Here is a 23,911-nt window from a genome sequence, read left to right on the forward strand (position 1 = left end):
TTTATGTTGTGCAGAGATTCAATTGATTCGATTTATTATTGTCACATGTATTAACATACAGTGCAAAGTATTGTTGCTTGCGCGCTACACAGACAAAACATACAGCTGAAAGAGAAGAAGAATGTAGAAGCATAGAACGAGAGTAAACAATACGGCACGGTAGCACAGTGGTTAGCACAGCTGCTTCACAGCTCCAGGGTCCCGGGTTCGATTCCCAGCTCGGGTCACTGTCTGTGTGGAGTTTGCACATTCTCCTCGTGTCTGCGTGGGTTTCCTCCGGGTGCTCCGGTTTCCTCCCACAGTCCAAAGATGTGCGGGCCAGGTTAAAAATTGCCCCTTAGAGTCCTGGGATGTGCAGGTTAGAGGGATTAGCGGGTAAATATGTGGGGGTAGGGCCTGGGTGGGATTGTGGTCGGTGCAGACTCGATGGGCCGAATGGCCTCCTTCTGCACTGTAGGGTTTCTATGATTTCTATGAATAGAATTAGAAGGTATGCTGGGCACAGCTTGCAAGAAGTCGCCTTGTTCCGGTGCCAACTTGGGAAAAACAAATTGTGAAATTGTGTTTCTCTTTCCACCATTAGGGCGATGCGATTGCTACCTCTCCGTGCAGAACATTCTGGGTAAGATAAACTATCACCTGTGTGTAAAGTGTCACAAGGTGCACTTACCTCCAGTGCCAAATGTGACAAGGCAGTTTAACAAAAGTTAATAGATGACTAGAATGGGTTGGTGTTTGATAGTGTGTTGACTTCAGAGCAATATCAGATGATTGTGAAACGTCAGTGGGACTAATCCGTCAGTGTGTGGAGAGTGTTAGTGATCAGCCAGCCCAAAGCCAACTCGAGTGGGGAGGAAAATGTGACACTTTCCCAACAAGCAGTTTCAGTTTCTGGGTACAGGTTACAGCTGCATGTAGTGGAGAATGGAGCCAAGTCATCATTTAACCAGGAGCAAACTGCCTGGCAAGAAGATCGAGTGGAAATCCGACACCCCGAGTACAAGTTACTATGGACACTGACCAGGGCACAGCCACTACGGATATTGACCAGGGCGCAGTCACTACGGACACTGACCGGGGCGCAGTCACTACGGACACTGACCAGGACACTCAGTGCGGACACTGACGGGGCACAGTCAGTGCGGACACTGACCGGGGAACAGTCGCTGCAGACACTGACCAGGGCACAGTCACTACGGACACTGACCGGGGCGCAGTCACTACGGACACTGACCAGGACACTCAGTGCGGACACTGACGGGGCACAGTCAGTGCGGACACTGACCGGGGAACAGTCGCTGCAGACACTGACCAGGGCACAGTCACTACGGACACTGACCGGGGCACAGTCAGTGCGGACACTGACCGGGGCACAGTCGCTGCGGACACTGACCAGGGCACAGTCGCTGCGGACACTGACCAGGACGCAATTGCTGTGGACACTGACCAGGGCGCAGTCACTGCAGACACTGACCAGGGCGCAGTCACTGCAGACACTGACCAGGGCACAGTCGCTGTGGACACTGACCAGGGCGCAGTCACTGCAGACACTGACCAGGGCACAGTCGCTGTGGACACTGACCAGGGTGCAGACACTGCGGACACTGACCAGGGCGCAGTCACTGCAGACACTGACCGGGGCGCAGTCACTGCGGACACTGACCAGGGCGCAGTCACTGCGGACACTGACCAGGGCACAGTCACTGCGGACACTGACCAGGGCGCAGTCACTGCGGACACTGACCAGGGCACAGTCGCTGCGGACACTGACCAGGACGCAATCGCTGTGGACACTGACCAGGGCGCAGTCACTGCCAACACTGACCAGGGCACAGTCGCTGTGGACACTGACCAGGGCGCAGTCACTGCAGACACTGATCAGGGTGCAGTCACTGCGGACACTGACCAGGGCGCAGTCACAGCGGACACTGACCAGGGCACAGTCGCTGCGGACACTGACCAGGACGCAATCGCTGTGGACACTGACCAGGGCGCAGTCACTGCCAACACTGACCAGGGCGCAGTCACTGCGGACACTGACCAGGGCACAGTCGCTGTGGACACTGACCAGGGCGCAGTCACTGCAGACACTGATCAGGGTGCAGTCACTGCGGACACTGACCGGGGCGCAGTCACTGCGGACACTGACCGGTGCGCAGTCACTGCAGACGCTGACCAGGACGCAATCGCTGCGGACACTGACCAGGACGCAATCGCTGCGGACACTGACCAGGACGCAATCGCTGCGGACACTGACCGGGGCGCAGTCACTGCGGACACCGACCGGGGCGCAGTCACTGCGGACACCGACCGGGGCGCAGTCACTGCGGACACTGACCAGGACGCAATCGCTGCGGACACTGACCAGGACGCAATCGCTGCGGACACTGACCAGGACGCAATCGCTGCGGACACTGACCGGGGCGCAATCGCTGCGGACACTGACCAGGGCGCAGTCGCTGCGGACACTGACCAGGACGCAATCGCTGCGGACACTGACCAGGGCGCAGTCGCTGCGGACACTGACCAGGGCGCAGTCACGGCGGACACTGACCTGGACGCGGACACTGACCGGGACGCTGTCACTGCGGACACTGACCGGGGCGCAGTCACTGCGGACACTGACCTGGACGCGGACACTGACCGGGACGCTGTCACTGCGGACACTGACCTGGACGCGGACACTGACCGGGACGCTGTCACTGCGGACACTGACCGGGGCGCAGTCACTGCGGACACTGACCTGGACGCGGACACTGACCGGGACGCTGTCACTGCGGACACTGACCGGGGCGCAGTCGCTGCGGACACTGACCGGGGCGCAGTCGCTGCGGACACCGACCGGGGCGCAGTCACTGCGGACACTGACCGGGGCGCAGTCGCTGCGGACACCGACCGGGGCGCAGTCACTGCGGACACTGACCGGGGCGCAGTCACTGCGGACACTGACCGGGGCGCAGTCACTGCGGACACCGACCGGGGCGCAGTCGCTGCGGACACTGACCGGGGCGCAGTCACTGCGGACACTGACCGGGGCGCAGTCACTGCGGACACTGACCGGGGCGCAGTCACTACGGACACTGACCGGGGCGCAGTCACTGCGGACACCGACCGGGGCGCAGTCGCTGCGGACACCGACCGGGGCGCAGTCGCTGCGGACACTGACCGGGGCGCTGTCACTGCGGACACTGACCGGGGCGCAGTCACTGCGGACACTGACCGGGACGCTGTCACTGCGGACACTGACCGGGGCGCAGTCACTGCGGACACTGACCTGGACGCGGACACTGACCGGGACGCTGTCACTGCGGACACTGACCTGGACGCGGACACTGACCGGGACGCTGTCACTGCGGACACTGACCGGGGCGCAGTCACTGCGGACACTGACCTGGACGCGGACACTGACCGGGACGCTGTCACTGCGGACACTGACCGGGGCGCAGTCGCTGCGGACACTGACCGGGGCGCAGTCGCTGCGGACACCGACCGGGGCGCAGTCACTGCGGACACTGACCGGGGCGCAGTCACTGCGGACACTGACCGGGGCGCAGTCACTGCGGACACCGACCGGGGCGCAGTCGCTGCGGACACTGACCGGGGCGCAGTCACTGCGGACACTGACCGGGGCGCAGTCACTGCGGACACTGACCGGGGCGCAGTCACTGCGGACACTGACCGGGGCGCAGTCACTACGGACACTGACCGGGGCGCAGTCACTGCGGACACCGACCGGGGCGCAGTCGCTGCGGACACCGACCGGGGCGCAGTCGCTGCGGACACTGACCGGGGCGCAGTCACTGCGGACACTGACCGGGGCGCAGTCGCTGCGGACACCGACCAGGACGCAGTCACTGCGGACACTGACCGGGGCGCAGTCACTGCGGACACTGACCGGGGCGCAGTCACTGCGGATACTGACCGGGGCGCAGTCACTGCGGACACTGACCGGGGCGCAGTCACTGCGGACACCGAACGGGGCGCAGTCGCTGCGGACACTGACCAGGGCGCAGTCGCTGCGGACACTGACCGGGGCGCAGTCGCTGCGGACACTGACCAGGGCGCAGTCGCTGCGGACACTGACCAGGGCGCAGTCGCTGCGGACACCGAACGGGGCGCAGTCGCTGCGGACACTGACCAGGGCGCAGTCGCTGCGGACACCGAACGGGGCGCAGTCGCTGCGGACACCGACCGGGGCGCAGTCACTGCGGATACTGACCGGGGCGCAGTCGCTGCGGACACTGACCGGGGCGCAGTCACTGCGGACACTGACCGGGGCGCAGTCGCTGCGGACACTGACCAGGGCGCAGTCGCTGCGGATACTGACCAGGGCGCAGTCGCTGCGGACACTGACCGGGGCGCAGTCGCTGCGGACACTGACCAGGGCGCAGTCGCTGCGGATACTGACCAGGGCGCAGTCGCTGCGGACACTGACCAGGGCGCAGTCGCTGCGGACACCGAACGGGGCGCAGTCGCTGCGGACACTGACCGGGGCGCAGTCACTGCGGATACTGACCGGGGCGCAGTCACTGCGGACACTGACCGGGGCGCAGTCACTGCGGACACTGACCAGGGCGCAGTCACTGCGGATACTGACCGGGGCGCAGTCACTGCGGACACTGACCGGGGCGCAGTCACTGCGGACACTGACCAGGGCGCAGTCACTGCGGATACTGACCGGGGCGCAGTCACTGCGGACACTGACCAGGGCGCAGTCACTGCGGACACTGACCGGGGCGCAGTCACTGCGGACACTGACCGGGGCGCAGTCACTGTGGACACTGACCAGGACGCAGTCACTGCGGACACCGACCAGGACGCAGTCATTTGCGGACACTGACCGGGGCGCAGTCACTGCGGACACCGACCAGGACGCAGTCACTGCGGACACCGACCAGGACGCAGTCACTGCGGACACTGACCAGGACGCAGTCACTGCGGACACTGACCGGGGCGCAGTCACTGCGGACACTGACCGGGGCGCAGTCACTGCGGACACTGACCGGGGCGCAGTCACTGCGGACACTGACCGGGGCGCAGTCACTGCGGACACTGACCGGGGCGCAGTCACTGCGGACACTGACCGGGGCGCAGTCACTGCGGACACTGACCGGGGCGCAGTCACTGCGGACACTGACCGGGGCGCAGTCACTGCGGACACTGACCGGGGCGCAGTCACTGCGGACACTGACCGGGGCGCAGTCACTGCGGACACTGACCGGGGCGCAGTCACTGCGGACACCGACCAGGACGCAGTCGCTGCGGACACTGACCGGGGCGCAGTCACTGCGGACACTGACCGGGGCGCAGTCACTGCGGACACCGACCGGGGCGCAGTCACTGCGGACACCGACCGGGGCGCAGTCACTGCGGACACTGACCGGGGCGCAGTCACTGTGGACACTGACCGGGGTGCAGTCACTGCGGACACCGACCGGGGCGCAGTCACTGCGGACACTGACCGGGGCGCAGTCACTGCGGACACTGACCGGGGCGCAGTCACTGCGGACACTGACCGGGGTGCAGTCACTGCGGACACTGACCGGGGCGCAGTCACTGCGGACACTGACCGGGGCGCAGTCACTGCGGACACCGACCGGGGCGCAGTCACTGCGGACACCGACCAGGGCGCAGTCACTGCGGACACTGACCAGGGCGCAGTCACTGCGGACACTGACCGGGGCGCAGTCACTGCGGACACTGACCAGGGCGCAGTCACTGTGGACACTGACCAGGGCGCAGTCACTGCGGACACTGACCGGGGCGCAGTCACTGCGGACACTGACCGGGGCGCAGTCACTGCGGACACCGACCGGGGCGCAGTCACTGCGGACACCGACCGGGGCGCAGTCACTGCGGACACTGACCAGGGCGCAGTCACTGCAGACACTGACCAGGGCGCAGTCACTGTGGACACTGACCAGGGCGCAGTCACTGCGGACACTGACCAGGGCACAGTCGCTGTGGACACTGACCAGGGTGCAGTCACTGCGGACACTGACCAGGGCACAGTCGCTGTGGACACTGACCAGGGTGCAGTCACTGCGGACACTGACCAGGGCACAGTCGCTGTGGACACTGACCAGGGTGCAGTCACTGCGGACACTGACCGGGGTGAGGAGTATACTTTCTGCTGCTGATTTACTGCTGCCTGGTATTTGGACAATTAAACAGCTTTCCCATTGTAAATCTTTCCACAAGTTTCCATTGTGAAATCTCGTAAAGACATAATTCTTGTACAAAATGCTGGAAGTGGCAGGATTATTAATGTGAGTCCACGCCTTGGTGATACAGCGATTGATGACGGCCAGTGGTCGCCTATCTCACAATTTACTGGGTTTTAAAACGTGCTGCCTGTACGGTGCACACACTCGGGAATTGGTGATTTCCAATCAGAAATATGAAGCATTCCTCCATCAAACATATCCAGCCCCCTTGAGACTGCTGTGTTCTGCACTTCGATCACGGCTGGTCTGTCTCTGCACTCATTATCTGCCTTTGTTGTATAACTTTCTCCCCCCAAACAAATCCGTCAGTCAATTTTGAGAGATCCACCTGAGCTCCAGAATCCCCAGCTTTTTGTGGAGAGGGTTTGTGATTTGCATGGTTTGCCGGGAGAGTGAAGTGCTTCCTGGTCGCCCCAAAGGTCCAGTTCTCATTTGAAGATTATGGGTTTAAAACACTGACAGCCAATCAGTGAAGGAGGAAACCAGAATGTCAATTGTCAGCCAGTTTTAGATTAATTCATAGAGAAACACTCCAGATATATGGATCCAAACTCGACAACACATCACCAACTGTCAATCGGTATCCTTCACCTCTATATCATTAACCGTGAATTTACAATTGACACTGCTCCCTTCTTTCTCTCCATCTACCCTGTTGAATTCTTTCAACATATTAAACACATTTGTCAGGTCAAATTTTTAAACTCGAGCACACTTCTGCAAACTGCCCTCATAATTTAATCCTTTGTATCCAGTCAGCTAAGCAAGAAGTTGGTTCTCTTCATGTGAAATGGAGATACTTCCCGAGTGTGTGCACTCTACAGGTGGCACGTTTTAAAACCCAGTAAATTGTGAGATAGGCGACCACTGGCCGTCATCAATCGCTGTATCACCAAGGCGTGGACTCACATTAATAATCCTGCCACTTCCAGCATTTTGTACAAGAATTATGTCTTTACGAGATTTCACAATGGAAACTTGTGGAAAGATTTACAATGGGAAAGCTGTTTAATAATGCGAGTACCAGGCAGCAGTAAATCAGCAGCAGAAAGTATACTCCTCACCCCGGTCAGTGTCCGCAGTGACTGCGCCCCGGTCAGTGTCCGCAGTGACTGCGCCCCGGTCAGTGTCCGCAGTGACTGCGCCCCGGTCAGTGTCCGCAGTGACTGCGCCCCGGTCAGTGTCCGCAGTGACTGCGCCCCGGTCAGTGTCCACAGTGACTGCGTCCCGGTCAGTGTCCGCAGTGACTGCGCCCCGGTCAGTGTCCGCAGCGACTGCGCCCCGGTCAGTGTCCGCAGCGACTGCGCCCCGGTCAGTGTCCGCAGTGACTGCGCCCCGGTCAGTGTCCACAGTGACTGCGTCCCGGTCAGTGTCCGCAGTGACTGCGCCCCGGTCAGTGTCCGCAGCGACTGCGCCCCGGTCAGTGTCCGCAGCGACTGCGCCCCGGTCAGTGTCCGCAGTGACTGCGCCCTGGTCGGTGTCCGCAGTGACTGCGCCCCGGTCAGTGTCCGCAGTGACTGCACCCCGGTCAGTGTCCGCAGTGACTGCGCCCCGGTCAGTGTCCGCAGTGACTGCGCCCTGGTCGGTGTCCGCAGTGACTGCGCCCCGGTCAGTGTCCGCAGTGACTGCACCCCGGTCGGTGTCCGCAGTGACTGCGCCCCGGTCAGTGTCCGCAGTGACTGCGCCCCGGTCGGTGTCCGCAGTGACTGCGCCCCGGTCAGTGTCCGCAGTGACTGCGCCCCGGTCAGTGTCCGCAGTGACTGCGCCCCGGTCAGTGTCCGCAGTGACTGCGCCCCGGTCAGTGTCCGCAGTGACTGCGCCCCGGTCAGTGTCCGCAGTGACTGCGCCCCGGTCAGTGTCCGCAGTGACTGCGCCCCAGTCGGTGTCCGCAGTGACTGCGCCCTGGTCAGTGTCCACAGTGACTGCGCCCCGGTCAGTGTCCACAGTGACTGCGCCCCGGTCAGTGTCCACAGTGACTGCGCCCCGGTCAGTGTCCGCAGTGACTGCGCCCCGGTCAGTGTCCGCAGTGACTGCGCCCCGGTCAGTGTCCGCAGTGACTGCGCCCCGGTCAGTGTCCGCAGTGACTGCGCCCCGGTCAGTGTCCACAGTGACTGCGCCCCGGTCAGTGTCCACAGTGACTGCGCCCCGGTCAGTGTCCACAGTGACTGCGCCCCGGTCAGTGTCCACAGTGACTGCGCCCCGGTCAGTGTCCACAGTGACTGCGCCCCGGTCAGTGTCCGCAGTGACTGCGCCCCGGTCAGTGTCCGCAGTGACTGCGCCCCGGTCAGTGTCCGCAGTGACTGCGCCCCGGTCAGTGTCCGCAGTGACTGCGCCCCGGTCAGTGTCCGCAGTGACTGCGCCCCGGTCAGTGTCCGCCGTGACTGCGCCCCGGTCAGTGTCCGCAGTGACTGCGCCCCGGTCAGTGTCCGCAGTGACTGCGCCCCGGTCAGTGTCCGCAGTGACTGCGCCCCGGTCAGTGTCCGCAGTGACTGCGCCCCGGTCAGTGTCCGCCGTGACTGCGCCCCGGTCAGTGTCCGCAGTGACTGCGCCCCGGTCAGTGTCCGCAGTGACTGCGCCCCGGTCAGTGTCCACAGTGACTGCGCCCCGGTCAGTGTCCACAGTGACTGCGCCCCGGTCAGTGTCCGCAGTGACTGCGCCCCGGTCAGTGTCCGCAGTGACTGCGCCCCGGTCAGTGTCCGCAGTGACATGTACTCATATTCTCGGTTTTCCAAACTGGGTAATGTGAGAGAATTTTATTCCCAATGCGGGGCTCTGTCATCCAGGAATGAATTCCAGGAGATTGGGGCACAACAGGAAAGGGTATCAGTAAGTTCTAGTTGATGTAGCTGGTTCTGTCCACTGGAACTGTGAACACATCAATCTGTATCATTAGAGAGCCACTCCTTCCAAACCTCCTTGGGTCTGGATGTCTCATCTTGAGCTCAATACAGTGTTGATGGAAGCAGGCTCATCGCTATATTACAGTGGGGTGCAGCAGTCAGTCTAGATATTGTCCCACTCCGTACTCTGGCTCACCCCAGGGCCTGCCTCATCTTTACATCTCTGTTGTGCACTTGGCACAGCTACTTCAAGATGAGAAAATCCAGGTGACTGTAGGAAGAGAGTTGAGTCAATCTTAAATGTTAGATTTGGTCATATTTCATTGGTTCAATTACTGTCTGACACATTCTGATGTATCAATCCAATTTTAATATGAAAAAAGTTCAAAAGTCAGTTAAAACCTGACTTCTTTAGAAAACATCTTTATATTTGAATCATTATAGTGTCAGGATGTTTGTAATCTATTCTGTTTGTCTGGTCTGCTGTGTAACTTGATCCATTTTTTACTCATGAACAGGAGGCAATTCCTCGCAACCCAGAGAGAAGAAGGAAGCCGTCTAGTCTCTCATCAGCAAGTCAATGGACACCAAGTCCTGATTGGGTGAGTAGGCACTGGACACCGTGCTCTGATTGGGTGAGTAGGCAGTGGGCAGCAAGTTCTGATTGGGTGAGTAGCCCCAATGGACATTGAGCCCTGATTGGGTGACTAGACAGTGGGCACCAAGCTCTGATTGGGTGACTAGGCCATGGATACCGAGTCCTGATTGGATGAGTAAGCAGTGGACATTGAGCCCTGATTGGGTGACTCCGCACTAGAAACTCTACCCTTATAGAACTGCTAGAAGACTGTTCCATCATGAGGGAGTATCTTGGAGAAGCTATCATAACCCTCTTATCCAAGGATGTGCGGGTTAGGTTGATTGGCCATGCTAAAATTGCCCCTTAGTGTCCTGGGATGCGTGGATTAGCGGGTAAAATATGTAGGGATATGGGGGTAGGGCCTGGGTGGGATTGTGGTCGGTGCAGACTCGATGGGCCGAATGGCCTCTCTCCGTACTGTAGGGTTTCTATGATTTCTATCCCTCTCAGTAGCCCAATGATGGTGACTAATTATAGCATTTCTAAATACTCCCCATGCTGTAATTCTCCATTTCACAGATTGAACCTGTGACTGTGCTGTGTGCAGCTCAATGCTACTCAAGTTCATTCAGTGAATGTTTGCAGTGAGCGATCAGTGATTTTGCTGCACTCAACTCTTCCATTTTACATCAAATGAGCCATCGAGAAGGCCAAGGGCAGCAGATACCTGGCAACACCACCACATGGAGGTTCCCCTCCAAGTCACTCACCATCCTGATTTGGAAACATTTCACTTTTCCTTCACTGTCACTGGGTCAAAAACTTGAAACTCCCTCCCTAACAGCACTGTGGGTGTACCTTTGCCTCAGGGACTGAGCACTTCAAGAAAGCCACTCATCACCACATTCTCAGGGGCAATTAGGGATGGGCAATAAATGCTGGTCTAGACAGCAATGCTCATATCCCACAAGTGAATAATTTAAATAAATCTGGACTCCCACTTATCCTTATCGAAGTTCTCCATTGGTCTACACTGGTCCAGTTATGTGTCTGAGACAGCTGGTGAAGTGTGAAGGCAGTTTTCTTGTAAATGAGATGAACCTGTGGGTCGTATTAGGGTGGCTTTGTGCGGATTATTATTGTACCCACCAATAATACTTTCCAATCTGCTGGCTTGGTGCAAAGATCATTGAGGTGGAGGGGGAGAGTGTGACCCTGTGAAATGTTGTTAGTTTCTAACCAGAGCCCCACTTCTGACCTTATGATGGCAGGTAGGTCATTTGACCTTGTTGCTGATTCTTTGTTGACGGTCTGTGTCTGGAGTTTAACTCTTTGGAGTTTGCTGTGTTCTTTAATTGTCTTGATGCACGTGTGCCCTTGCATGTTGACTAACCCTGCCCTCACTGTGTGTGACATTTAACCTGCAGGTGATATCATGGAAGTCCAAACTCCCCCTACAAACAATCATGCGTCTGTTGCAAGTTTTGGTCCCACAAGTGGAGAAGATTTGCATTGACAAGTAAGCATGCACACTAACAGGCTGCAGGACGGGTGTATCTGGCTTCTCACACTCTTCAGAGATGTAATTAGAAAGTCACTGCTTGAGAGATGGCAGCATGAATGTCTCTTACTGTTAGTCCATAATGAAACCAATTAAATCTTGCATCTTGTCAAACTTTATTTTAACCTGATGGCTGCCATTTCATAGAAGAATTCATAGAAACCCTACAGTGCAGAAGGAGGCCATTCGGCCCATCGAGTCTGCACCGACCACAATCCCACCCAGGCCCTACCCCCACATATTTACCCGCTAATCCCTCTAACCTACACATCCCAGGACTCTAATGGGCAATTTTTAACCTGGCCAATCAACCTAACCCGCACATCTTTGGACTGTGGGAGGAAACCGGAGCACCCGGAGGAAACCCACGCAGACACGAGGAGAATGTGCAAACTCCACACAGACAGTGACCCGAGCCGGGAATCGAACCCGGGACCCTGGAGCTGTGAAGCAGCAGTGCTAACCATTGTGCTACCGTGCCGCCCCTTTGGTTGGTGTTCCCGTGGTGATGGTTCTTATTACGGAGAGTCTTTCCTTAATAACAGCCCTGCAGTCAACTTGATAAAATGTTAGAAAAGTAGCAGTTAGCGTGCTCAATAGTCAGCTGTTAATTCACTGCATTAGAGGCACAAGAGAACCAGATTACACGGTGGTGCGTCTGATAGCTTACTGTCTGAGGCAGCACCAGAACTGCTGCTCACTGATTTGGTTCTCAGTCGATGCTAAGGGAGCTCGTTCCCAGTCAGAGAGTGACTTAGGTGGCAGGACTGTGCTCCGTGCCCCCAGTGTAGATAGTATGAATGTCTGTAATCGGGGGGGGGGGTTCTTGTTCCTGACACCCCCTCCTCCTCACCACAGTTATGCACTTGTACATGGGTGCTAGGAGAGGGCTAAACTGGGTCTGAGAACACTCCCTATTTTTGGATAGTCAAGCTCCAAGCCCTGTGCACTGTCCAGACTCACTCTGAAAGGAGATACACTTGGTCTGAGGTATCAATAGCTTCAGGGCAAAGAGAGGCGAGAATGAAAGACGGTAGAATACAGGGTTTAACTTGTTGCGCACAGTGATCTACTCCAGGGAAAAGATCATTTCATCAAGAAAATAGTTTCCCATTGGATTACTAAAGGCACTGTGACTCTAAAAGGGGAGGCTACGTGGAAAAGGAGACGAACCTGCCGTCCCCCTTTAAAAAAAATAATAAATTTCAAACCAGTGAATTATTCTGTGAATTGTCTTTGCGTGAATTGAGTATGAATTTCCGATTTGGAATTAGGAAAGATAGATTTGCACATCTAGTTTCATAGTCAGGGGAGATGATGGTACAGTGGTATTGTCACTAGACTAGTGATCCGGAGAGTCAGGGTGATGGTCTGGGGACCCCAGGTTCGAATCCTATCATGGCAGATGATGAAATTTGATGTCAGTATAAATCTAAAATCAAAAGTCTAAAGATGACCATGAAACCATTCTCGATTGTCATAAAAGTCCATCTGGTTCACTAACGTCCGTTAGGGAAGGAAATCTGCCATCCTTATCCGGTCTGGCCTACGTGTGACTCTAGAGCCACAGCAATGTGGTTGAGTCTTAACACACCTCTGAAATGGCGAGACGCTCAGTTCAAGAGCAATTAGGGGATGGGCAATAAATGCAGGCCCAATTTATCTAACAAATTTAAGAAATGTGTTATCAATTCAGTATCAAATAGAACTTATTGCTGGTGATCTACCTCCCTCACCGTCACTCAGTAACCTCCCTCCCTCACCGTCACTCAGTAACCTCCCTCCCTCACCGTCACTCAGTAACCTCCCTCCCTCACCGTCACTCAGTAACCTCCCTCCCTCACCGTCACTCAGTAACCTCCCTCCCTCACCGTCACTCAGTAACCTCCCTCCCTCACCGTCACTCAGTAACCTCCCACCCTCACCGTCACTCAGTAACCTCCCTCCCTCACCGTCACTCAGTAACCTCCCTCCCTCACCGTCACTCAGTAACCTCCCTCCCTCACCGTCACTCAGTAACCTCCATCCCTCACCGTCACTCAGTAACCTCCCTCCCTCACCGTCACTCAGTAACCTCCCTCCCTCACCGTCACTCAGTAACCTCCCTCCCTCACCGTCACTCAGTAACCTCCCTCCCTCACCGTCACTCAGTAACCTACCTCCCTCACCGTCACTCAGTAACCTCCCTCCCTCACCGTCACTCAGTAACCTACCTCCCTCACCGTCACTCAGTAACCTCCCTCCCTCACCGTCACTCAGTAACCTACCTCCCTCACCGTCACTCAGTAACCTCCCTCCCTCACCGTCACTCAGTAACCTACCTCCCTCACCGTCACTCAGTAACCTCCCTCCCTCACCGTCACTCAGTAACCTCCCTCCCTCACCGTCACTCAGTAACCTACCTCCCTCACCGTCACTCAGTAACCTACCTCCCTCACCGTCACTCAGTAACCTACCTCCCTCACCGTCACTCAGTAACCTACCTCCCTCACCGTCACTCAGTAACCTCCCTCCCTCACCGTCACTCAGTAACCTCCCTCCCTCACCGTCACTCAGTAACCTACCTCCCTCACCATCACTCAGTAACCTCCCTCCCTCACCGTCACTCAGTAACCTCCCTCCCTCACCGTCACTCAGTAACCTACCACCCTCACCGTCACTCAGTAACCTCCCTCCCTCACCGTCACTCAGTAACCTACCTCCCTCACCGTCACTCAGTAACCTCCCTCCCTCACCGTCACTCAGTAACCTACCTCCCTCACCGTCACTCAGTAACCTCCCTCCCTCACCGTCACTCAGTAACCTCCCTCCCTCACCGTCACTCAGTAACCTCCCTCCCTCACCGTCACTCAGTAACCTACCACCCTCACCGTCACTCAGTAACCTACCTCCCTCACCGTCACTCAGTAACCTACCACCCTCACCGTCACTCAGTAACCTACCACCCTCACCATCACTCAGTAACCTCCCTCCCTCACCGTCACTCAGTAACCTACAACCCTCACCGTCACTCAGTAACCTCCCTCCCTCACCGTCACTCAGTAACCTCCCTCCCTCACCGTCACTCAGTAACCTCCCTCCCTCACCGTCACTCAGTAACCTCCCTCCCTCACCGTCACTCAGTAACCTACCACCCTCACCATCACTCAGTAACCTCCCTCCCTCACCGTCACTCAGTAACCTACAACCCTCACCGTCACTCAGTAACCTCCCTCCCTCACCGTCACTCAGTAACCTCCCTCCCTCACCGTCACTCAGTAACCTACCACCCTCACCGTCACTCAGTAACCTCCCTCCCTCACCGTCACTCAGTAACCTCCCTCCCTCACCGTCACTCAGTAACCTACCTCCCTCACCGTCACTCAGTAACCTCCCTCCCTCACCGTCACTCAGTAACCTACCTCCCTCACCGTCACTCAGTAACCTCCCTCCCTCACCGTCACTCAGTAACCTCCCTCCCTCACCGTCACTCAGTAACCTCCCTCCCTCACCGTCACTCAGTAACCTACCACCCTCACCGTCACTCAGTAACCTCCCTCCCTCACCGTCACTCAGTAACCTACCTCCCTCACCGTCACTCAGTAACCTCCCTCCCTCACCGTCACTCAGTAACCTACCTCCCTCACCGTTACTCAGTAACCTCCCTCCCTCACCGTCACTCAGTAACCTACCTCCCTCACCGTCACTCAGTAACCTACCTCCCTCACCGTTACTCAGTAACCTCCCTCCCTCACCGTCACTCAGTAACCTACCACCCTCACCATCACTCAGTAACCTCCCTCCCTCACCGTCACTCAGTAACCTACAACCCTCACCGTCACTCAGTAACCTCCCTCCCTCACCGTCACTCAGTAACCTCCCTCCCTCACCGTCACTCAGTAACCTCCCTCCCTCACCGTCACTCAGTAACCTACCACCCTCACCATCACTCAGTAACCTCCCTCCCTCACCGTCACTCAGTAACCTACAACCCTCACCGTCACTCAGTAACCTCCCTCCCTCACCGTCACTCAGTAACCTCCCTCCCTCACCGTCACTCAGTAACCTCCCTCCCTCACCGTCACTCAGTAACCTCCCTCCCTCACCGTCACTCAGTAACCTCCCTCCCTCACCGTCACTCAGTAACCTCCCTCCCTCACCGTCACTCAGTAACCTACCTCCCTCACCGTCACTCAGTAACCTACCTCCCTCACCGTCACTCAGTAACCTCCCTCCCTCACCGTCACTCAGTAACCTCCCTCCCTCACCGTCACTCAGTAACCTCCCTCCCTCACCGTCACTCAGTAACCTACCACCCTCACCATCACTCAGTAACCTCCCTCCCTCACCGTCACTCAGTAACCTACCTCCCTCACCGTCACTCAGTAACCTACCACCCTCACCGTCACTCAGTAACCTACCTCCCTCACCGTCACTCAGTAACCTCCCTCCCTCACCGTCACTCAGTAACCTACCACCCTCACCATCACTCAGTAACCTCCCTCACCGTCACTCAGTAACCTACAACCCTCACCGTCACTCAGTAACCTACAACCCTCACCGTCACTCAGTAACCTCCCTCCCTCACCGTCACTCAGTAACCTACCTCCCTCACCGTCACTCAGTAACCTCCCTCCCTCACCGTCACTCAGTAACCTCCCTCCCTCACCGTCACTCAGTAACCTCCCTCCCTCACCGTCACTCAGTAACCTCCCTCCCTCACCGTCACTCAGTAACCTACCTCCCTCACCGTCACTCAGTAACCTCCCTCCCTCACCGTCACTCAGTAACCTCCCTCCCTCACCGTCACTCAGTAACCTACCTCCCTCACCGTCACTCAGTAACCTACAACCCTCACCGTCACTCAGTAACCTCCCTCCCTCACCGTCACTCAGTAACCTCCCTCCCTCACCGTCACTCAGTAACCTACCACCCTCACCGTCACTCAGTAACCTCCCTCCCTCACCGTCACTCAGTAACCTACCTCCCTCACCGTCACTCAGTAACCTACCTCCCTCACCGTCACTCAGTAACCTCCCTCCCTCACCGTCACTCAGTAACCTCCCTCCCTCACCGTCACTCAGTAACCTACCTCCCTCACCGTCACTCAGTAACCTCCCTCCCTCACCGTCACTCAGTAACCTACCTCCCTCACCGTCACTCAGTAACCTACCTCCCTCACCGTCACTCAGTAACCTCCCTCCCTCACCGTCACTCAGTAACCTCCCTCCCTCACCGTCACTCAGTAACCTACCTCCCTCACCATCACTCAGTAACCTCCCTCCCTCACCGTCACTCAGTAACCTACCTCCCTCACCGTCACTCAGTAACCTACCTCCCAGCACCTGTGTATGTTCTTTGCCATTAATCCAGCTCCCTCAGCCTGCCCCTCGCCCAGTGCTCCGTGTAACTGACTGTATCTCTATTAGTATTACCAGTTTGTTCACAGTTAAGGATTGGTCATTTTAAGGTACTGCTCTTGTGTTAGGAAGGGAGAAAGCTGAGTGGTGTTGAAAATTGCAATTGCAGTTATCGGCTGTGATATCCTCAAGAGATAAATAGTCTTAACAAACCCTCGTGTACAAAACTGGGGATGAAGAAAGCCATTCAGCTCCTCGAAGCAGTTTCTCCATTCATGGTTTTGACTCCGTTTGCCTGGTCTTGTTTCATAATCCTCGATACCTTTGTCGAACAAAACTATCAATCTCCATTTTGACATTTGTAATTGGTGCAGCAATGTCACTGCCCAGGGAGCTGTGCCCTGACAGAACAAGGTGGGGAGGTAACGGCAGGGGTGTGGGGAGAGTTAACACTGCGATAAAAACCTGCAAAGTGTGATCTGTTCCTGTTTGAATGCAGAGGTTTGACGGATGAGTCGGAGATCCTGAAGTTCCTGCAGCATGGCACACTGGTGGGGTTACTCCCTGTGCCACATCCCATCCTCATTCGCAAATACCAAGCCAACTCTGGCACTGCCATGTGGTTCCGCACGTACATGTGGGGAGTCATTTACCTGAGGTGAGCAACTCCTTACCACCTGGTGTGTTGTCTTCTGAAGAAATGGTGTGGAATTCTCAGACTGTGTTCACCTGGACACTTATAGCGACCCAGTTTATACATTCTGCCCTCCTGGAACTTGTGCTTACTCTTTACACGAGAAACATGACACACAAGCAGGATGTTCAATCCATAGAGTTTGTGCTGGTGTTAATGCTCCACTTGGGCCTCCCACTTTTCCTCATCTCATTCTACCATTGGAATCACCTACAGTATTCCCTTCTCCCTCAATAGCCTGTCCAGCTTCCCCTTAAATCATAGAATCCCTACAATTCAGAAAGAGGTCATTCAGCCCATCGAGTCTGCACCAATAACAATCCCACCCAGGCCCTATCCCTGCAACCCCATGTTTACTCTTCGTCCCCCGACACTAAGGGACAATTAAGTATGGCCAATCAACCTAACCCACACATCTTTAGACTGTGGGAGGAAACCGGAGGACCCGGAGGAAACCCACGCAGACACAGGGAGAATGTGCAAACTCCACGCAGACAGTCACCTAAGGCCAGAATTGAACCCGGGTCCCTGGCGCTGTGAGGCAGCAGTGCTAACCACTGGGCCGCCCGTTACTATATGTATCTACACTATTTGCTTCAGCCACTTACTTGGTAGCAGGTTTCACATTCTCACACTCCACACTCTGCATCAAGAAGCCTTTTCTGAATTTCCTATTTTTTTAGTTTTTTAGTTTTAATTTTTTTTAGTTTATTTATTAGTGTCAAAAGTTGGCTTACTTTAACACCGCAATGAAGTTACTGTGAAAATCCCCTAGTCCCCACACTCTGGCGCCTGTTCGGGTACACTGAGGGAGAATTTAGCATGGCCAATCCACCTAACCAGCACGTCTTTCGGACTGTGGGAGAAAACCGGAGCACCCGGAGGAAACCCACGCAGACACGGGGAGAACGTGCAGACTCCACACAGACAGTGACCCAAACCGGGAATTGAACCAGGGTCCCTGGCACTGTGAGGCAGCAGTGCTAACCACTGTGCAGCCCCAACAATCCAGTTGGATTTCTTGGTGACTATTTTATGTTGATGGCCTCTGGTTATGGTCTTCCCTACAAGAGGAAACATTCTGTCAGTGTCCACTCTATTAAAATCTTTCAGCATTTTAAACTCCAGTTAGGTCACCCCCCAACCTTCCTTTTTCAAGAGATGAGACCCAGTCTGCCCAGTCTGATATGTAAACCCACGCATTTCTGGTATTGTCCCTGTAAACCTTCTCTGACTCTCTCCAGTGTCTCTATAACCTTTTATAATGTGGAGACCAGAACTGCACCAAAGTTCGATACAGGTTTTGCATAATTTCCATCTAGAAATGAAGCACAGTGCATACGTTTTTTAAAATGGCCTTGCTAATCTGTGAGACATATTTTAGATTGATGTATTTGTACAGTGAGTTCCCTTTGTTCCTCTTATCCACCTAGACTCTCACTTTCCAAATAACAAATCTATTCTGCCTACCAACACGTACCACCTCACATTTATCTTAATTTGCCAATTATTTGCCCATTGTGCAAGTTTATTAATGTCCAGCTGTAACTTGTTGCTGTCCCCCTCAAGTATTGACTATCTCTCACTGCCTCTCCCCCTGAACCTAAACCAATCAATCTGTGGCCCTTGTTGCCATGTCAGAAATATGGCAGTTACTTTGAACACAAGACCCATAAGCAGCAATGAGATAAATGACCACACAACCTGTTTCAGTGCTACTGTTTGGGGGACATAAAAACTAGGAGCAGGCGTAGGCAATTCAGCCCCTCGAGCCTGCTCCACCATTCAATATGATCATGGCTGATCTCATCGCAGCCTCACCTCCACTTTCCTGCCCATTCGCCATAGCCCTTCAAACCCATTACTAATTAAAAATCTGTCCACCCCTTCCTTAAATTTACTCACTGTCCGGGCATCCACCGCACTCTAGGGTGGTGAATTCCACAGATTCACAACCCTTTGAGAGAAATAATATCTCCTCATTTCTGTTTTAAATCTGCCACCCTTTATTCTAAAACTTTGACCTCTTGTTCTCGATTGCCCCATAAGAGGAAACATCCTCTCTACATCTACTTTGTGAATCCCCCTTATCATCTTGTACACCTCAATTAGATCTCCCCTCATTCTTCTAACTCCAGGAAGTATTGGCCTAAACTGCCCTATCTCTCTTCATAAGACAAATTCCTCATCTCTGGAATCAATCTAGTGAACCTCCTCTGAACCGCCTCCAATACAACTCCATCCCTCCTCAAGTAAAGGGACCAAAACTGTACACAATATTTCAGGTGCTGTCTCATCCAACGCCTTGTAGAGTTGCAGAAAAACGCCCTTACTTTTATACTCTATTCCTTTAGCTATAAATACCAAAATTTCATTTGCTTTCCTTATTACCTACTGTACCTGCATGCTAGTTTTCTGCCACTCATGCACGAGGACACCCAGATCCCTCTGCACCAAGGCACCCCAAAGTCTTTTTCCATTTAAATAATGTTACCTTTCTATTTATCCAACGAAAATGGATAACCTCACACTTACCCATGTTAAACCCCATCAGCCACATTTTGCCCCACTCACTTAACCTATCTGTATCAATATGTAAATTTTTAATTTTATTATCACAATTTATTATCCCACCTATTTTAGTGTCATCTGCAAATTTGTCCAAAGATGTGCGGGTTAGGTTGATTGGCTATGCTAAAATTGCCCCTTAGTGTCCGTAGGTTAGAGGGATTAGTGGGTAAATATGTAGGGATATGGGGGTAGGGCCTGGGTGGGATTGTGTTCGGTGCAGACTCGATGGGCCGAATGGCCTCTTTCTGTGCTGTAGGGTTTCTATGATTCTATGATTCTATGAAATTTGGCAAGAGCACCTACAATCCCTGCGTCCAAGTAATTAATATAGATTCTAAATAGTTGGTGCCCGAGGACTAAACCCTGTGGCACCTCACTAGTTACTGCTTGCCAACCAGAAAAAGACCCATTTATGCCAACTCTCTGCTTTCTGTTGATTAGCCAATCCTCTATCTAAGATAATAAATTACCCCTAACCCCATGTGAATTAACTTTGTGTATTAACTATTTGTGCGGCACCTTATCAAGTACCTACTGGAAGTCCAGATATACTACATCTACAGGATCCTCATTATCTACTTTGCTTGTTACATCTTCGAAGAACTCAAGCAAATTCGTCAAACATGATTTACCCTTCATAAAACCATGACTCTGATGGATTGTGTTTTGACTAAATGTCCTGTTATTACTTCCTTAATAATGGATTCTAACAATTTCCCCACAACAGATGTTAAACTAACTGGTCTGCACTTTCCCACGTTTTGCCTCCCTCCCTTTTTGAATAAGGGTGTCATATTAGTATTTTTCAATCCACTGGAACCTTTCCTGTGTCCAGGAAATTTTGGAATATTATAACCAATTATCCACTATCTCTGTTGTCTCTTCCTTTAAGACCTTAAGATCCAGGCCATCGGGCCCTGGGGACTTTCCTGCTCCCAATAGTTTGTTGAGGACTATTTCCCTTTTGATGATAATTGTTCTATGTTCCTTCCTTTCTATTATCTCTGCATTGCCTGTTACTATTGGGATGGTACTAGTGTCCTCCACTGTTAAACTGAGACAAAATATACCATTTCTGTGTTCCCCACCATTACCTCTCCAGTCTCATCTTCCAAGGGTCCAACATTCTCTTTAGCTATTCTCTCCCCTTTTATATACTGATAGAAGGGGAATTTCACAGGAACTTCATTGCAGTGTTAATGTAAGCCTTACTTGTGACTAATAAATAAACTTTAACTTTAAGCTTTTGCTATCCTTTTTTATATTTTGTGCTACTTTTCTTTCATAATTTATCTTTGCTCTTTTTATTATTTTTTGAGTAACCCTTTGTTGATCTTTATAATTTCTCAATCTTCCAACCTGCCACTGGCCTTTGCAACATGGTACGCCTTAGTTTTTATCTTTATTTTATCTTCACCTTCCTTGCTTAGCCATGGATGTTTCTTTTCTCTCTTACAATCTTTCTTCTTGGAAAAAAAATGGAGGCGATCCTTTCAGATTAGTGCAGTGGGATCTCTTCTGTCCACCAGAAGGTCAGACAGGGGTCGCCTCATCTGGCAGTTCAGAACTCCCTTAGCACTGCCCTGGATTGTCCTTGATCATTCAGACTTGCCTGATGAGATTGTCACGTAGGCCTATGATGTCAGGGCAGTGATATATATTCTCCAATGAGGACTGCACGAGTGAGTTACCCTCATTTTGTCCTTTCTGTTTGTCTCCACAGGAATGTTGACCCTCCCATCTGGTATGACACAGATGTGAAGCTCTTTGAAATTCAACGGGTCTAAGCAGAAAACTGGAAACAAGAAGACACTTTTTGGCCAAATTTCTTTCCATTTTAACTCTCAATCTGACAGCTGGTTTCTGAATGTCTTTATCTAAACTCATCTTACCCGCGCTGCGTACCCACTGCTGCCACAAGCAGTGTGCCTGACACATTCGTGGGCAGAGCCAATCACTGACCGAGCCAAAAGCACTCCCGTCCCAGCCACTGACTAAAGGACTGAGCCGACCTGAGCCAGACACTGCATCCCCCCCCCCCCCCACCCCCCCCGCCCCAACATTCTCCTGGTCTCTCACCGGTCTGTGTTTGGGGCTGTGAGGTAGACTGTCTTGTCACAACTAAATGAAAGGCAGCAGTTCTTCACTCAACTCCTCGATGTTTACTTTGATGCAGAACTTTGTCACCTCAATTAGCTCTCCAGACGGCTGCATCAGTGCCCCTGAGCTCGGGTGATGAGAAACTCCCCACAGCCCGCTGCTCCCAGTGACAGCTCCCCTTGTATCTCCAATGGAAACTGGATGTTGGATGAGTACAGGGAGCAGCTGTGATGCCTTCCATGGTCAAACAGCTGTTGACAAAGGAGGCCATGGTTTCTGGTGATGATAGCGGGCGTGTGTGTGTAACACAGTTGTGTGACAACAGCCTTACCTGGTACTTTAAGGGAAGGGTTGAACTTTTTGAAACAGCCAAGTGTGTCACTGTCCATGCCCAACAGACTGCCCTTACCCAGGACTACTGAATGGCCACGAGGGCAAGACGAATGTGGGAACCTGGGAGGGGCACTGTCTGAGGGGGGGGGGGTGTCTGAGGGAGGGGGGTGTGTGTCTGAGGGAGGGGGGTGTGTGTCTGAGGGAGGGGGGTGTGTGTCTGAGGGAGGGGGAGTATCTGAGGGAGGGGGGAGTGTCTGAGGGAGGGGGGGAGTGTCTGAGGGAGGGGGAGTGTCTGAGGGGGGTAGTGTCTGAGGGAGGGGAGGAGTGTCTGAGGGAGGGGAGGAGTGTCTGAGGGAGGGGAGGAGTGTCTGAGGGAGGGGAGGAGTGTCTGAGGGAGGGGAGGAGTGTCTGAGGGAGGGGAGGAGTGTCTGAGGGAGGGGAGGAGTGTCTGAGGGAGGGGAGGAGTGTCTGAGGGAGGGGAGGAGTGTCTGAGGGAGGGGAGGAGTGTCTGAGGGAGGGGAGGAGTGTCTGAGGGAGGGGAGGAGTGTCTGAGGGAGGGGAGGAGTGTCTGAGGGAGGGGGGGAGTGTCTGAGGGAGTGGGGGGTGGAGTGTCTGAGGGAGTGGGGGGTGGAGTGTCTGAGGGAGTGGGGGGTGGAGTGTCTGAGGGAGTGGGGGGTGGAGTGTCTGAGGGAGTGGGGGGTGGAGTGTCTGAGGGAGTGGGGGGTGGAGTGTCTGAGGGAGTGGGGGGTGGAGTGTCTGAGGGAGTGGGGGGAGTGTCTGAGGGAGTGGGGGGAAGTGTCTGAGGGAGTGGGGGGAGTGTCTTGAGGGAGTGGGGGGAGTGTCTGAGGGAGTGTCGGGGGGAGTGTCTGAGGGAGTGTCTGAGGGAGGGGGGAAGTGTCTGAGGGTTGGGGGGGGGTGGGAAGGTGGGAGCAACAATAGGAAACCAATCTGACTTGGTGTTCTGGCCGGGATTCTTCCATTAGGCAGTGTTTGATCTCAGTTTGTCCTTGTTTTTTTCAGTGTCAAACTACTTGCTCACTTCACTCTTCTCTCTGGTGGCTGCGACATTGAAGAAATATTGTGTAAACCACACGTTAAGCCAGTTGAGTTTGTCTCAGCTTATCTCACATTGCAGTCACATCCTTACTGTCTATATATTGAATGTCTCCCACTTATAATACTGGTTGATGTAGATGTTAAATAGAATGTTTGCTACTGAAGTTTAGTAAACTATTTGTACTGGATTGCTTTAGTTTACTGGCAGTATACTACTGAATTTAATAATGAACTTACACACTGACAAAGTGAGGTCTCCTCAGATCTCCTCAAACTGCACCCATTCTGATGGAGCCACTCCACTAACCTGCCCTCACTGCCCCTCAGATCAGGAGATGCCGGCGTTGGACTGGGGTAAACACAGTAAGAGTTTTAACAACACCAGGTTAAAGTCCAACAGGTTCATTTGGTAGCAAATGCCATTAGCTTTCGGAGTGCTACTCCAGCGCTCCAAAAGCTAATGGCATTTGCTATCAAATAAACCTGTTGGACTTTAACCTCAGATCAGGGCCAGTGGCCCTCCTCCAGCTTACTACAACCCTGCTTGGACCTTGGAGTCTGCCAATCCAGCATCCTCGTTGTTCCTCTCCCTTCAGTCCTCTCACTCGAT

At 54.1% G+C, this 23,911-nt stretch overlaps 1 protein-coding gene across 1 annotated transcript in view; it reads left to right on the top strand.

Moving 5' to 3' along the window:
- Positions 1–22,382, top strand: part of LOC144502027 (protein HID1-like) — a 104,541-nt gene extending 82,159 nt beyond the window's left edge. Inside the window, exons 10-14 of the mRNA XM_078226041.1 lie at positions 584–622; positions 9,586–9,669; positions 11,075–11,166; positions 17,047–17,205; positions 21,536–22,382. Coding sequence (XP_078082167.1) covers positions 584–622; positions 9,586–9,669; positions 11,075–11,166; positions 17,047–17,205; positions 21,536–21,599 — 438 coding nt within the window. The 3' untranslated portion in view covers positions 21,600–22,382. The remainder of the gene's footprint in view (positions 1–583; positions 623–9,585; positions 9,670–11,074; positions 11,167–17,046; positions 17,206–21,535) is intronic.
- Positions 22,383–23,911: the final 1,529 nt, after the last annotated feature.

The sequence above is a fragment of the Mustelus asterias genome, chromosome 12 (assembly GCF_964213995.1).
Source record: "Mustelus asterias chromosome 12, sMusAst1.hap1.1, whole genome shotgun sequence".
Classification (NCBI taxonomy): Eukaryota; Metazoa; Chordata; class Chondrichthyes; order Carcharhiniformes; family Triakidae; genus Mustelus; species Mustelus asterias.